This window comes from Leucoraja erinacea, chromosome 1 (genome assembly GCF_028641065.1).
Source record: "Leucoraja erinacea ecotype New England chromosome 1, Leri_hhj_1, whole genome shotgun sequence".
NCBI lineage: Eukaryota > Metazoa > Chordata > Chondrichthyes > Rajiformes > Rajidae > Leucoraja > Leucoraja erinaceus.
The window spans coordinates 64,032,215-64,048,209 of record NC_073377.1 but is presented as its reverse complement, the minus strand read 5'-3'; the positions used below and the strand labels follow the sequence as shown (position 1 = coordinate 64,048,209).

The following is a 15,995-nucleotide window of genomic DNA, read 5'->3' as shown; positions in this document are numbered from 1 at the left end:
CAACAGTGCACAGCTGAACACGTGTAGGGAATTTTAAATTCATGCATTTGGCAGTCCATTCTACCCAAGGTGCTGCTGGGTGAGGTGAGGTGAGATGGGGTGGGCCAGTTATTGCAGGTCTGGATTGTATCAACTGATTCACCACAGGGAAGGTTTTAAATCTGATCTCTGTGGTTAGTTTAATTTAGAGATACAACGCAAAAATAGGCCCTTTGGCCCACTGAGTCCGCACCGACCAATGATCCCCGCATATTAACACCCTTGGGACAATTAAAATTAAAAAAAAAACATTTTTATACCAAGCCAATTAACCTACAAACTTGTACATCTTTGGAGTATGGGAGGAAACTGAAGATCTCAGGGAAAACCCATGCCGGTCACAGGGAGAACGTACAAACTCCGTTCAGACAAAGCCCGTAGTCAGGATTGAATCCAGGTCTCTGGTCCTGTGAGGCACCAATCTACCGTTGTGCCACTATGTCCGATGCTCATTGAATAATATCCCTTTGTGGTACAGCAGAGAATTGTTGCGGCAGGTTTTTTGACAAATATGTCTCGGTATGACCTTAGAACTCAAGATTGATAAGAGCCTAATTGTAAAAGGCAAGTAGGCCATATTTCATTCTTGGCTCATTCAACTATATTTAAACTTTACTCCAGCAATAAATGACTGTAATAATTCAGTAGCAAATAGTCAATAAAGCTGGCAGATTCATTGTTAAATAATCTCCGGTGTGTCTCTGTAACCTTGTCACTTACCGCTGATAGACTGCAGCTTGGCAAATCTCCAGTTGGACAATATGGGGCATGCATTGAAATGCCTGGTTATTATGTAGAAGTGTTTGTGCCTTTAACAAAAAGGATAAGTACATTTTTATTACTGTAATAATATACTGTATTTTAATTCTACTATATTTTTATACAAACTTGTTACCAATTTATCCCAAATATAATTTCCTTTCCCTTTTAATTTTGTAACCCATTCTCTAACCCCGGCAGTGGATCAGTGCTTTTGTTGCCAGTTGATTTTCAATAAAATTGTCTCTTTTAAACTTAATACACATTTACTGCAGTTATGTGAAGACCAGTTCTCTGATTTTTTAAATGGTGACTGAAAATTTCATAGCCAAATTATTTTCCTTTAATGGTGAGACGGAGTGCAGGATGGGAAAAGAGAGCTTAGTTACATAGTGTCAAGACAACAAGCTCATCCTCAAGTCAGCAGGATGAAGGAGAGGACTTCAGGTAATGGGGTGTTGTGCACACCCCAATCAGCATGAATAGTGCTGAAACGGAGATGATCAAGAGCTTCAGAACCCAGACAAAGTAAAAGCAAGGTTACACAAAAAAGCTGGAGAAACTCAGCGGGTGCAGCAGCATCTATGGAGCGAAGGAAATAGGCACCGTTTCGGGCCGAAACCCTTCTTCAGTCTGAAGAAGGGTTTTGGCCCGAAATGTTGCCTATTTCCTTCGCTCCATAGATGCTGCTGCACCCGCTGAGTTTCTCCAGCTTTTTTGTGTAACCTTCGATTCTCCAGCATCTGCAGTTCCTTCTTAAACAAAGTAAAAGCAAGAATTGATTGACCTTTAAGTTGGTGAAAACAGCACAGCTGAGTCTTTTGAATATAACTGCTGCTCTATACATTTCCTTGCTCCAAGTTGTAATATCCAAAATAAATCGTGAGAAGAGGTAACAAGATTTCATATACAAGAAAAAATAGAAATTCTCAACTGATAACACTTTCCAGACTTGCCAATGTGACTGCAGTACCTGCCTATCTTTTTTGGGGTTTTTTTTTGCACTCAACATTTATTAACAAGACAAAGTGCACATACAAACAAAATATACAAATCACATAGCAGCTGTCAGCATCACATCAGATCATCCTAGAGTTCTATCGCAGAAGCATCAGATTCACAGCCCCCCACTTTTTTTTGTCATTGATCACCCCTATGTATGGACTTATACACAGTCACTCCTCAAGCATGTTATTTAGTGTTTTGGAATTTTTTGCTTGATTGTGCTCATCTGGTAATCTATCCAGCCTCTCATCAAGAACAGGATTAAAGTCTCCACCAAGTATTATCATACCTTTGGCATTTTCTGCAATTATATTTGCAATGTCTCTAAAGAAAGAGTGATCATCTTCCGTTGGTGCATAAATATTTAGTAGCGATACTTCCTTCCCACTTATTGTGCCAATTACCATTACATATTTCCCCAGTGTGTCTAGGAGCACTTTCTCTACGGAGAAAACTAAATTTCTATTGAAAAAGATGGTCATCCCTCTCCTTTTCCCCATAAGAGGCGCTAAATACCTCACCCACCCACTCTCTTCTAAGCTTTTTGTGTTCAGTTTCCACCAAATGAGTTTCCTGTATCAATGCAACTCCACATCCTAGGTTTATAAGTTGACTCTGAATTTGTTTCCTCTTTATAGGGTGATTTAGACCGTGAACATTATAGCTTACAATCTGTAAATTAGTCATTATCCTTCATTGTGTATTCCACTAGTTGCTTACTCTGGTTGGCCTGTGAATGTCCGCTATACTCACAATACAATTTACTGGACTGCAATGCTGCGGTATTACTCCTTACATAAAAGAACATTTACAAAACAAACATATCCGTGAACATTAAAACTTTGCACACAAGACGAGAAAAAGAAAAGGAAGAAAAAAGGATACTTCCTACCTAACCAACCCAGCTGGGCATCCTTAACAAACTGATGTGCCAGCTCCTCATAAAAAGGAGAAAATATGTGACTAGGTCTCTCCTGGGTAACCCCACTTGTGTGTGGTTGCAACTACGTAAGGTTGCTCAAAATCCCACTTTGGGAATCCTAAATTACAGTTATGAACAAAAATAAATGGCAGGTATAGCCCCCCCACCTGAGAGAGCCCCCCTCAATCCCTCTCTTAAATAGTGCATTTAAATCAAGTAGAAAAATAGAATACAAAACCAGCCTTACACGTACTATTGAACATGGCATAGCTGGCCTTCTTCAAAACAACACAGCAAAATATATATACATATTATTTATCTGCTTCATTGTGCCAATAATCTTTTGCTGTAATTTTACCCTAGAACCCACGTTTCTGTAGCCTAACGTGTCCAAACACATTTTGCATAGTCAATGCAGTTTGTTGGGGTTACTTTGTGCAAGATCCATCGTCATCTTTGTGCCTAGTCAAATGCTGAAGGATTTGTGATGAATCAGAAGGATTGATCCAACATTGGCTTTTGAAATTATTGCTATGCTGTCAATTCTCAAAGGAACCAAAGATTCATTTGGAAGGTTTGGTTAACACCATTTGGTATTAAAATTGTAAAAATAGACAGCAAGTTGACACCCTGTTCATTGTCTGTGTTTTCAATTTCAAAGCCTTCACTCTAACCTGACCCCCAACACTGAAACCCTTTCCACATTCATGTTTAAATAACCAACACCCCCTTTCCAACAGGGAGAGAAAAGTGAGCCCAACAATCTACTCTTGTAATGAGAATGTCAGTTAAAACATTAAAAAGGGTAAGATTCTTGCCCAATTAAAATCATTTAATGCCGACATAATATTATTACAGGAAACGCATCTTAAAGCTCAAGCTCAGACCAGGCTGAAGGCCAATTGGATCAGTCAAACATATCACTCCTCCTATCTCTCCAAATCCAGAGGCACTGCAATTATAATCCGTAAGGGCATACCATTTAAACATTAAAAACACCATTGCCGACAAAGGTGGGAGGTATGTCATAGTCTCTGGGGAGATATATTCTACCCCACTTACTATGGTAAATATTTATGCTCCTAACTTTGACAACCCCCAATTTTTTAATAAAATCTTGAATATAATTTTAGATTCCACCCAGCAAAACCTGATAATTGGGGAGATTTCAATTGCGTTTTGGAATACCTCGATAAATCCGCTCAACAAAAGAGATATAATACAAAATCAAAATCCAGTGAACTCTTAAATACGTATATAAGAAATATAAATATAACAGATGTATGGAGGATTGCAAACCCATCCGGAAGAGAATACTCCTTTTACTCATCAGTACATAAAACCTATACATGTATTGACTATTTTCTAGTGGACACTAAATTAATACCTTTCACAATGAGTCCCAAATACCATAATAGTACTTTTTCCAATCATTCTTCACTAACCTTCTCCTTGAAACTAGAAGGAATGTTTAATAAAAAATCGTTCTGGAGGTTTAACTCACAAATACTAAATAACCCGGATTGTTGTAAATATTTAAAACAACAGATGGAACTCTTTTTTGAGACCAATGATACCCCAGGTATTGCGCCCTGATTATTATGGGAATCTTTTAAGGTTTTTATTAGAGGTTCTATCATTTCATATCAAGCATAACAAAATAAAAAGAATAGGACGGAACAATTGCAACTAGAAGAACAGATCAGACAACTTGACTTAGAAAACGCGATAGATCCGACTACAGATAAACACAACAAGATAGCAATATTAAAATTTAAGCTAATCAAATTCTATCTGCAAGAGTTATCAGATTATTTCAAATTACAAAAAAGGAAAATTCGAATTCGGCGACAAACCACACAAACTTTCAGCACGGCAGTTGGAAAAGTTGAAAAGGACCATGCTATTCTAAAAATCATATCAGATAAAGGTGAATTGTTAACGCTTCCAAAAGACATTAATGAAAGATTTGCCCAATTTTATCAAAACTTATATACATCCAAAACATCAACAGAAAGGAGAAAAATTACAAACTTTCTTGATAACTGTAAACTTCCAACACTTAATCCGCTGGAACAAGAGGAATTAGGAGCACAGATTTCAATTAAAGAAATAGAAGAGACAATCAATTCACTGAAGAACGGTAAAACACCAGGACCAGACGGGTTTAGTAACAAATTTTATAAAAGATTTTACGAGGTAATTTCCCCGCGTTTATACAACCTTTATACATACGCATTTAAAGAACAGACATTACCACAAACACTAGCTGAATCAACTATCACACTTATACCCAAAAAAGATAAAGATCGAGAAGACCCGGGATGATACAGAGCAATCGCCCTGTTAAATACAGATCAGAAAATATTAGCGAAAACTTTGGCAAGAAGATTAAGTAAATACGTTAATAAATTAATACACTCGGATCAAACAGGGTTTATACCCAAAAGACATTTGTTTAATAATTTGAGACGCCTTTTTAACATAATGTACTCACACAGAACTAAAGAAGACTTCTCAATTATTTCATTAGATGCAGAAAAAGCATTTGACCAAGTAGAATGGAAATATCTTTTTTACAGTACTGCAAAAAATTTCAGATGGGAGAAAATGTTATTTCATGGATAAAACTGTTATATGATAAGCCGTCTGCCAGAATACTGACTAACCATATACTCTCTCCTAAATTCCAGTTATCCAGGGGCAATAGTCAGGGATGTGCATTATCACCCCTGTTATTTGCCCTTGCAATTGAACCTCTAGCGGAAAGTATAAGAGTACATCCGAACATTCACGGCTATAATTCTAAATACTCCAATAATAAAATATCATTATATGCAGATGATGTATTATTATATATCACCAATTCTCAAGTTAGTATTCCAAATATATTAAATCTTATAGAGGAATTGGGTGCCATATAACCATATAACAATTACAGCATGGAAACAGGCCATCTCGGCTTTTCTAGTCCGTGCTGAACACTTACTCTCACCTAGTCCCAACTACCTACACTCAGACCATAACCCTCCATTCCTTTCCCATCCATATATCTATCCAATTTATTTTTAAATGATAAAATCGAACCTGCCTCCTCCACTTCCACTGGAAGCTCATTCCACACAGCTACCTCTCTCTGAGTAAAGAAGTTCCTCCTCATGTTACCCCTAAACTTTTGTCCCTTAATTCTCAAATCATGTCCTCTTGTTTGAATCTTCCCTACTCTCAATGGAAAAAGCTTATCCACGTCAACTCTGTCTATCCCTCTCATCATTTTAAAGACCTTTATCAAGTCCCCCCTTAACCTTCTGTGCTCCAAAGAATAAAGACCTAACTTATTCAATCTTTCTCTGTAACTTAGGTGCTGAAACCCAGGCAACATTCTAGTAAATCTCCTCTGTACTTACTCTCTCTATTTTGTTGACATCTTTCCTATAATTTGCGACCAAATTTGTACACCATACTCCAGAATTGGCCTCAGCAATGCCTTGTACAATTTTAACATTACATCCCAACTTATATACTCAATGCTCTGATTTATAAAGGCCAGCACACCAAAAGCTTTCTTTACCACCCTATCTACATGGGATTCCACCTTCAGGGAACTATGCACAGTTATTCCTAGATCCCTCTGTTCAACTGCATTCCTCAATTCGCTACCATTTACCATGTACGTCCTATTTTGAATTGTCCTGCCAAGATGTAGCACCTCACACTTATCAGCATTAAACTACATCTGCCATCTTTCAGCCCACTCTTCCAAATGGACTAAATCTCTCTGTAGACTTTGAAAATCTACGTCATTATCCACAACACCACCTATCTTAATATCATCTGTATACTTACTAATCCCATTTACCACACCATCAGCCAGTTGATGTATATGACAAACAACAGTGGACCTAACACAGATCCCTGAGGCACCCCACCAGTCAGCGGCCTCCAACCTGACAAACAGTTATCCACCATTACTCTCTGGTATCTCCCATTCAGCCACTGTTGAATCCATCTTGCTACTCCACTATAATACCCAACAATTGAACCTTCTTAACCAACCTTCCATGTGGAACCTCGTCAAAGGCCTTACTGAAGTCCATATAGACAACATCCACCACTTTACCCTCATCAATTTCCCTAGTAACCTCTTCAAAAAATTCAAGAAGATTAGTCAAACCTGACCTTCCAGGCACAAATCCATGTTGACTGTTCCTAATCAGACCCTGTTTATCCAGATAATTATATATATTATCTCTAAGTATCCTTTCCATTAATTTTCCCACCACTGACGTCAAACTAGCAGGTTTATAATTGCTAGGTTTACTCTTAGAACCCTTTTTAAACAATGGAACAACATGCGCTGTACGCCAATCCTCCGGCACCATTCCTGTTTCTAATGACATTTGAAATATTTCTGTCATAGCCCCTGCTATTTCTACACTAACTTCCCTCAATGTCCTAGGGAATATCCTGTCGGGACCTGGAGACTTATCCACTTTTATATTTTTCAAAAGTGTCAGTACTTCCTCTTCTTTGATCCTCATAGTTTCCATAGCTACTCAACTTGTTTCCCTTCCCTCATATAGTTCAATATCGTTCTCCTTGGTGAATACCGACAAAAAGAAATTGTTCAATATCTACCCCATCTCTTTTGGCTCTGCAGATAACTGTCCACTCTGATTCTCTAATGGAACAATTTTATCCCTCGTTATCATTTTGGTATTAATATAGCTGTAGAAACCCTTTGGATTTACTTTCACCTTACCTGCCAAAGCAACCTCATATCTTCTTTTAGCTTTTCTAATTTATTTCTTAAGATTCTTTTTACATTCTTTATACTCCTCAAGCACCTCATTTACTCCATGCTGCCTATAATTATTGTAGATCTCTCTCTTTTTCTAAACCAAGTGTCCAATTTCCCTTGAAAACCAGGGCCCTTTCCAATTTTTACTATTTCTTTTCAACCGAACAGGGACATAAAGATTCTGTACTCTTAAAATGTCACCTTTAAATGTTCTCAATTTCTCTTCTATATCCTTCCCATAAAACAAAATGTCTCAATTCACTCCTTTTAAATCCTTTCGCATCTCCTCAAAGTTTGCCTTTCTCCAATCAAAAATCTAAACCCTTGGTCCAGTTCTGACCCTCTCCATAATTATATTGAAACTAATGGTATTGTGATCACTGGACCCGAAGTGTTCCCCAACACATACCTCCGCCACCTGACCTGTCTCATTTCCTAACAGGAGGTCCAGCACTGCCCATTCTCTAGTAGGCACCTCAATGTATTGCTGCAAAAAACTATCCTGCACACATTTTACAAACTCCAAACCATCCAGCACTTTTACAGAATGTGTTTCCCAGTCTATGTGTGGAAAATTGAAATCTTCCACAATCACTACCTTATGTTTACTACTAATATCTGCTATCTCCTTACATATTTGCTTTTCCAATTCTAACTCCCCATTAGGCGGTCTATAATACACCCCTATAAATGTTGATACACCTTTCCCATTTCTCAGCTACCCAAATAGCCTCCCTAGACGAGCCCTCTAATCTATCCTGCCAAAGCACTGCTGTAATATCTTCCCTGACAAGCAATGCAACACCTCCACCTCTTGCCCCTCCAATTCTATCACACCTGAAGCAACGAATCCTGGAATATTTAGTTGCCAATCACAGCCATCCTGCAACCATGTTTCACTGATCGCCACAACATCATACTTTCAGGTGTCAATCCAGGCTCTAAGCTCATCCACCTTTCTTACAATGCTCCTGGCATTAAAATATACACATTAAGAAACCCACCACTTCTTATTCTCTGTTTATTATATTTTTCTTCTTTCTCCCCTACTTGTTGGGTCTGAGTGTTTCCCTTCTCTGCCTCCTGCCTCACACACTGTCTTTTTCAGGATATAGAATAACTATAGAATTTCAGGATATCCTTTTCAGGACATAGAATAAACTGGAACAAAAGTGAAATTATGTCAATAAAACCTGAAGAGTCGACACACCTTCTAAAATTCCCTTTCAGAATTGCTACGGAAAAAATTCAAATATCTGGGTGTTCAGGTAACCAGAAAATATACCTCTCTATTCAATGCAAACCTCCCGCCTTTAGTTACTAAATTAAATGCTCTTATTCAATTTTGGAAAACACTCCCATTGTCTCAAATAGGCAGAATAAATGCTATAAAGATGATCTTCCTTCCACAAATTCGGTATTTATTTCAATCAAGGCCGATATACCTTCCTAAACTTTTTTTTCAAAAATCTTGATTCTCTGATTACAAACTTTATCTGGGATTATAAAACATATAGAATTCATAAACGGCATCTATGTAAACCCAAAGAAACGGGCTGATTGGCTCGTCCCAACTTCTTATACTATTATTGGGCAATGAATATTAAAAATGTAATTTACTGGCTGGATAACTCATGCCAACAGGTAGACTGGTTAATAATGGAGAGAGAGGATTGCTCGCCTTTTAATATAGGCGTGATTCTTCTCTCCCCAACAAATTTGAAGAACACACTATATGATAAAAAAAAACGATTATTCACAGCACTTTACGAATCTGGAGACTAGTAAAATCAACTTTTAAACTAAGAAATTGATCTCTTCTTTCACCAATAGAGAATAACCCTTTGTTCAAGCCATCTATTATAGATAAAACATTTACTTATTGGGAAAGACTAGGAATCAAAAAAACTTGGAGATCTCTACGAGATGGGAACTCCTCTCATTTCAGGAATTACAGTCGAAATATCACCTGAAAGGTAATCAATATTTCAGATATCGTCAAATTCGAGACTATCTGAAAACATATACCCATGACTACCAAACTCTGCTGCCAGACATACTAGACAAATATATGAATAGAAATTCAGAGTCAAACAACTTAACATCATACAGGTGCACAACCTTTTATCCGGTGTTCCAGAAACCGAAAAGCTCCGAAAACCGGCCATTTTTTCCAGATGTCGTCTGCGCACCAAAGCTCGCGTTTGGCGCCAAACTTGACCCAAAACGACCCACGGTCAACCCAGGTCTGTACTACTGTAGCGGCTGCCTCCTCCCTGGAGACCGGGAGACGCTTAAACATCTGTAAATCATTGCTTAAATGTTAGTCAGTTAGTTTGGAGGGCTTTTATGTGTGAAGGGGTAAACTTTAATTCTTAGTCCCCTACCTGGTCGGAGAGGCGGGGAGCGGTCAATGCATTACCGGGTCGCCGTGCAGTAAGCTCCGCAGCGCTGTGGCCGGTGGGGCTGCGGGCGACGCCGGTTGTAGCTCCGACCCCGGCAACTCTACCCCTGGCTGCGTGGCGCTCCAAATCCAGCGCGGCCCGCGGCCGGACGCCCCAGCTCCGCGAATGTCGGGAGTCGGCGGCGTCGCGCTGGGATACCAGCGGGGAGCGGGCAATGCCTTACCGGGTCACCGTGCGGCAAGCTCCGGAGCGCTGTGGCCGCCGACACACAACATCGCGGAGCGTCGCTGGATTTGGAGCCGCGCAGCCAGGGGTAGAGTTGCCGGGGTCGGAGCTCCAACCGGCGCCGCCCGCGGCCGGGCGGAGCCCCCAGCTCCGCGGCTCCAAATCCAGTGACGCTCCGCGATGTTGTGTGTCGGCGGCCACAGCGCTCCGGAGCTTGCCGCACGGCGACCCGGTAAGGCATTGCCCGCTCCCCGCTGGTATCCCAGCGCGACGCCGCCGACTCCCAACATTCCCGGAGCTGGGACGTCCGACCGCGGGCCGCGCTGGATTTGGAGCGCCTCGCAGCCAGGGGTAGAGTTGCCGGGGTCGGAGCTACAACCGGCGCCGCCCGCGGCCGGACGGAGCCCCCAGCTCCGCGAGGTTGGGAGTCGCCGACCAGGTAGGGGACTAAGAATTAAAGTTTCCCCCTTCACCCCGACTCCACCACCACCACATAAAATCCCTCCAAGCTAACTGACTAACATTTATGCAATGATTCTCCCGGTCACCAGGGAGGAGGCAGCAGCTCCAGACTTTTCAAGCCGCCCGCGCTACCTACCTAATCTACGCTAAAAATCTTCCATTCTGAAATCCGAAAATGTCCGAAATCCGACAAGTGTCTGGTCCCAAGGCTTTCGGATAAAAGGTTGTGCACCTGTATTTGTATAATACCCTTCTAAATATAGAAATCCCATCATCAGAAGCAATGAGAAGAGACTGGGAAGAGGAACTAGGCCTAAAAATACTAAAAGACAGATGGGAATAAAACCGTTTATATGTACACAATTGTTCGATTAACATTAGACATACGTTAATCCAATTTAAAATACTGCACAGACTACTATTCAAAGACTAAACTGAATAAGATCTTTCCAAATGTATCTCCTATTTGTGACAAATGTCTCCTTCAAGAAGCAACTATAACACATTCCTTCGCCTCTTGGAGAGGAATTTTTGAAATGTTCTCCAAAACATTAAAAATAAAATTGGACCCCGACACGGAACTGATTATTCTAGGAGCGTCAGAAGCCTGCTCTGAGCTATCAATATTTCAAAGACGTTTCCTTAATTATGGTCTGATAATGGCGGAAAAACTAATACTCAAATTTTGGAAACATACATCTGCCCCTATTCTCAAAATGTGGATTACAAACATGTCTGAGACACTACATCTCGAAAATATGAGACGTGTCTTAGCAGAAAAACCAGAGCATTTTTCAAAGACATGGACACCATTCATTGATACATTACAAGGATAGTATGGTGCAACACAATTTGAGTTAAATCTAATTACAGGTTGGGTGATGGGTGGGGAGGGATACGAGGCAGGTATATCATCACCTTTTGTTTTTCTTTCTGTTTTTGTCTTTTTATTTCTCTACGTCTTTCTTATTTCTTTTACTTACTCACTCTTTGGCTACACCAATTTGTTAGTCTAGGGGTTCTATTCTTGCACATCCACTTTTTCTCTCTCTCACTTTTTCTCTCTTCTTTTCTCTCAACTGTAGCTAAAAATTAAAATTGAAGCTGTACAATAACTGTATTATGTTATATGCCGCGGCTTATATTTTTCTACACTGCTTCTAATAAATAAAAAATATTTTATAAAATTTTAAAAAAGATACACAGGACAAAATATTTCAATAATATTGTGAGCAGGGCAGCACAGTGGTGCAGTGGTAGAGTTGTTGCCTTACAATGCTAGCGACCTGGGTTCGACCCAGACTATGGGTGCGGTCTGTACGGAGTTTGTATATTCTCCCTGTGGCTGTGTGGGGTTTCTCCAGATGCTCTAGCTACTTCCCACATCCCCAGCAGGTTTGTAGGTTAATTGGCTTCTGTAAAATAATCCCTTGTGTATAGGATAGAACTTGAGTACAGTTTAAGAATAAGGAGTAAGCCATTTAGAACGGAGACGAGGAAACACTTTTTCTCACGGAGAGTTGTAAGTCTGTGGAATTCTCTGCCTCAGAGGGCGGTGGAGGCAGGTTCTCTGGATGCTTTCAAGAGAGAGCTAGATAGGGCTCTTAAAAATAGCGGAGTCAGAGGATATGGGGAGAAGGATGGAACGGGGTACTGATCAGCCATGATCACATTGAATGGCGGTGCTGGCTCGAAGGGCCGAATGGCCTATTCCTGCACCTATTGTCATCGCTGGTCGGTGCAGACTCGGTGAGCCATAGGGCCTGTTTCCATGCTGTATCTCTAAACTAAACCAAATTTAAAGAACCTGTTAAAGCTGGTAATTTTTCTTTATTATCTTAATTAGAATCTTGCAAATCTGAATCTTAATAGTTAGACATTTGACACTATTAGTTTAGTTAATAGTGTGTTAATTAGTTTTAATAGTGATTCTATTACCAGTGAAATCCCATGTGTGGTCCGTTCATGAGGGAGTACAGAAAGCAGGCTCTTCAGCTTTGCAGAATCACTCTCCTGTAACAAAGTGAAATGTAGACAAATATATCAGCTCAATCAATTTCCAAAGGCACTTCTGCCACATCATCTAACATAGGACTAACGTCCATGCCACAAAGACAAAAATATTTTCAACAGAATGATAATATGGTCCAGAATTCGTATCACAGGATCAATATATTTTTATCTAACAAGAGTCACAAATAATTCTTGAAGCTATTCTCTTGTTCTTGTTTCTGTACACATGTAGTCCTAAACAATTTATTGCATTTCTTTTTGCGGCTCCATTGTACTTTCAATTGGGTTTTCTCAGGTCCTGATTTTACTTTTGGGAATGTATTCTGATTTCAGCAAAGTCTCAATTAAAGAACAAATGGGAAAATAAACACTTTGGCCTTTCCTTGTGCAGGAGTTGGAAATCAGTATCAGCAATCATTCTGTTGATTGAGACCAGAGTTGGATGGAATGAATTCAATCCATTGAAGTGGATATAAAATATACAAGTACTTTAAAGGCAATGGATAGCAAGTTTCCTTTCCTAAAACATGGCGGCATAGTGATAGAGCTACTGTCTTACATTGCCAGAGACCTGGATTCGATCCTGACTACGGGTGCTTTTCTGTATGGAGTTTGTATGTTCTCCATGTGACCTGCGTGGGTTTTCTCCGAGATCTTTGGATTCTTCCCACACTCCAAAGATTTGCAGGTATGTAGGTTAATTGGCTTGCAATTAATGTAAAATTGTCCCTAGTGTGTGTAGGGTAGTGTTAATGTGCGGAGATTGCTGGTCGGTGACGACTCGTTGGGTCGAAGGGCCTGTTTCTGCGCTGCATCTCTAAACTAAACTAAACCTAAAAAACTAAAACACATTAGTGAACTAATTGTTCTCTCTGATCATTATGCACAGCTTCATGTTCGTTTTGAGTAATGCCAATCTCATGCTGCTGTGGTATGACCTAATGTCCTGCATTGTCCTGCAAGGTTGAGGGGGGATTTTATGGAAACTTACAAAATTCTTAAGGGGTTGGACAGGCTAGATGCAGGAAGATTGTTCCCGATGTTGGGGAAGTCCAGAACAAGGGGTCACAGTTTAAGGATAAGGGGGAAATCTTTTAGGACCGAGATGAGAAAATAATTTTTCACACAGAGAGTGGTGAATCTCTGGAATTTTCTGCTACAGAAGGTAGTTGAGGCCAGTTCATTGGCTATATTTAAGAGGGAGTTAGATGTGGCCCTTGTGGCTAAAGGGATCAGGGGGTATGGAGAGAAGGCAGGTACAGGATACTGAGTTGGATGATCAGCCACGATCATATTGAATGGCGGTGCAGGCTCGAAGGGCCGAATGGCCTACTCCTGCACCTATTTTCTATGTCTATGTTTCTATTTTAAACCCAGACACACTTTGAAGTCCATCAACATGAACACTATGCCATTACTCCAGGTTACTTTGATCATCCACCCATCTAATGCATGTTGCTACCTGGTAACCTGTGAAGATTGTTTATGGCTCGATTGTAATCATGGATTGTCTTTCCTCTGACTGTTGAGCATGCAACAAAAGCTTTTCACTGTACCTCGGTACACATGACAATAAACTAAAACTAAGATTGAGTGTAAGTATTTCTCATTGCAACTGCCTGGCAATCATTCAAGCTGCCATGGGAGGTGGGAGTGTGGGAGGATAAATGCCCCAAAGATGCAATGAGTCACAAATGGTGGGGTGGGGGGAGAAACTCCAGATGTCAGCAACCCAAGTAATCCTTGTGGGATCAGTGATTTTGCATGGTCCTATAAAAATATATTTTCCATTTGCAGGATAACTAGAGACACTTAAGGGAAGGAAACCTACTACTCTTAGCCATCTACCAATTTTACAATCAATTGCGCAGAAGATTAAAATTATATCAGGATACAACTAATATAGAATTAAAATGCCTGCCCAAATCCAGCATCCTGGAAAACACCAGCTTTAATTCTGTTGCAATAAAGCATCTGTGGGATCTTTTGCATTGTTGCTTGCAAGACAAAACAATCTCATTTTTGATATGAATTCCCACTAGACCAGGTGCAGACTCATTGGGCCCCATCCCCAAAGGCAATATTCCACCACAGGCCCATAGCCCCCAACGGCACAGGCGCAGCTGAGGGGTTCCTTTTGTGACACTCAAGATCCCTGTTGTGACGCGAGTAACGGCAACCCTCCCCAACTGTGCCTCGCCATCCCTCTTCTTGAGCAGAGATTTCACTGCAGTTGTACAGGGTCTTGGTGAGACCACACCTGGAGTATTGCGTACAGTTTTGGTCTCCAAATCTGAGGAAGGACATTATTGCCATAGAGGGAGTGCAGAGTCGGTTCACCAGACTGATTCCTGGGATGTCAGGACTGTCTTATGAAGAAAGACTGGATAACTTGGTTTATACTCTCTAGAATTTAGAAGATTGAGAGGGGATCTTATAGAAACTTACAAAATTCTTAAGGGGTTGGACAGGCTAGATGCAGGAAGATTGTTTCCCGATGTTAGGGAAGTCCAGGACAAGGGGTCACAGCTTAAGGATAAGGGGGAAATCCTTTAAAACCGAGATGAGAAGAACTTTTTTTCACACAGAGAGTGGTGAATCTCTGGAACTCTCTGCCACAGAGGGTAGTTGAGGCCAGTTCATTGGCTATATTTAAGAGGGAGTTAGATGTGGCCCTTGTGGCTAAGGGGATCAGGGGGTGTGGAGAGAAGGCAGGTACGGGATACTGAGTTGGATGATCAGCCATGATCATATTGAATAGCGGTGCAGGCTCGAAGGGCCGAATGGCCTACTCCTGCACCTAATTTCTATGTTTCTATGTTTCTTACCCCTATCCTCCTCCATTGCTCCTCATCCTCAACACTCCCTCCCCTCCTCTTCACCCTCTCTTTTCTTTCCCCTCTCCTCCTCCCCTCCCCACTCCCTCTCTCACCTATCCCTCCCTCTCCTTTCCCCCACTGTCAGTCACTTCCTCCCTCCCTCCATAACCCTCCCTACCCTCCCTACCCTCCTTCTCTACCTCTATCTCCTTGCTCCCCCACTCCTCAACTCCCCCCTATCTGACTCCCCCACGCTTCCTACTCACCTCCCCCACTACCCTCCACTAACCTCTAACCCCCACTCCCTACCTCCCCCATTGCCCCCTCCTCTCTAACCCCCTCCTCCCCCACTCTCCCTCCTTCCCCACTTTCCCTCCCCTCTCCCCTCCCTACCCCCTCATCTTTCTCTATCCCCCTGCTCTCCCACTCCTCACCTCACCTCCCCCCTATCACATCCCCCACAATGGAAATCACAATGTTTTTTTAATGAAATTCTCAATGAAAATCGCGTTTTTCCTTTAAAATAACCTAAACACAATGTTAGC

At 41.0% G+C, this 15,995-nt stretch overlaps 1 protein-coding gene across 3 annotated transcripts in view; it reads right to left on the bottom strand.

The window, feature by feature from the left end:
• Window positions 1-15,995, bottom strand: part of LOC129697394 (uncharacterized) — a 90,120-nt gene that overhangs the window by 58,545 nt on the left and 15,580 nt on the right. For all 3 annotated transcript variants that reach the window (XM_055635904.1, XM_055635919.1, XM_055635911.1), the window contains exons 4-5: window positions 12,557-12,631; window positions 760-848 (exon numbers count right to left, since the gene is read on the bottom strand). In XM_055635904.1, coding sequence (XP_055491879.1) covers window positions 760-848; window positions 12,557-12,631 — 164 coding nt within the window. The remainder of the gene's footprint in view (window positions 1-759; window positions 849-12,556; window positions 12,632-15,995) is intronic.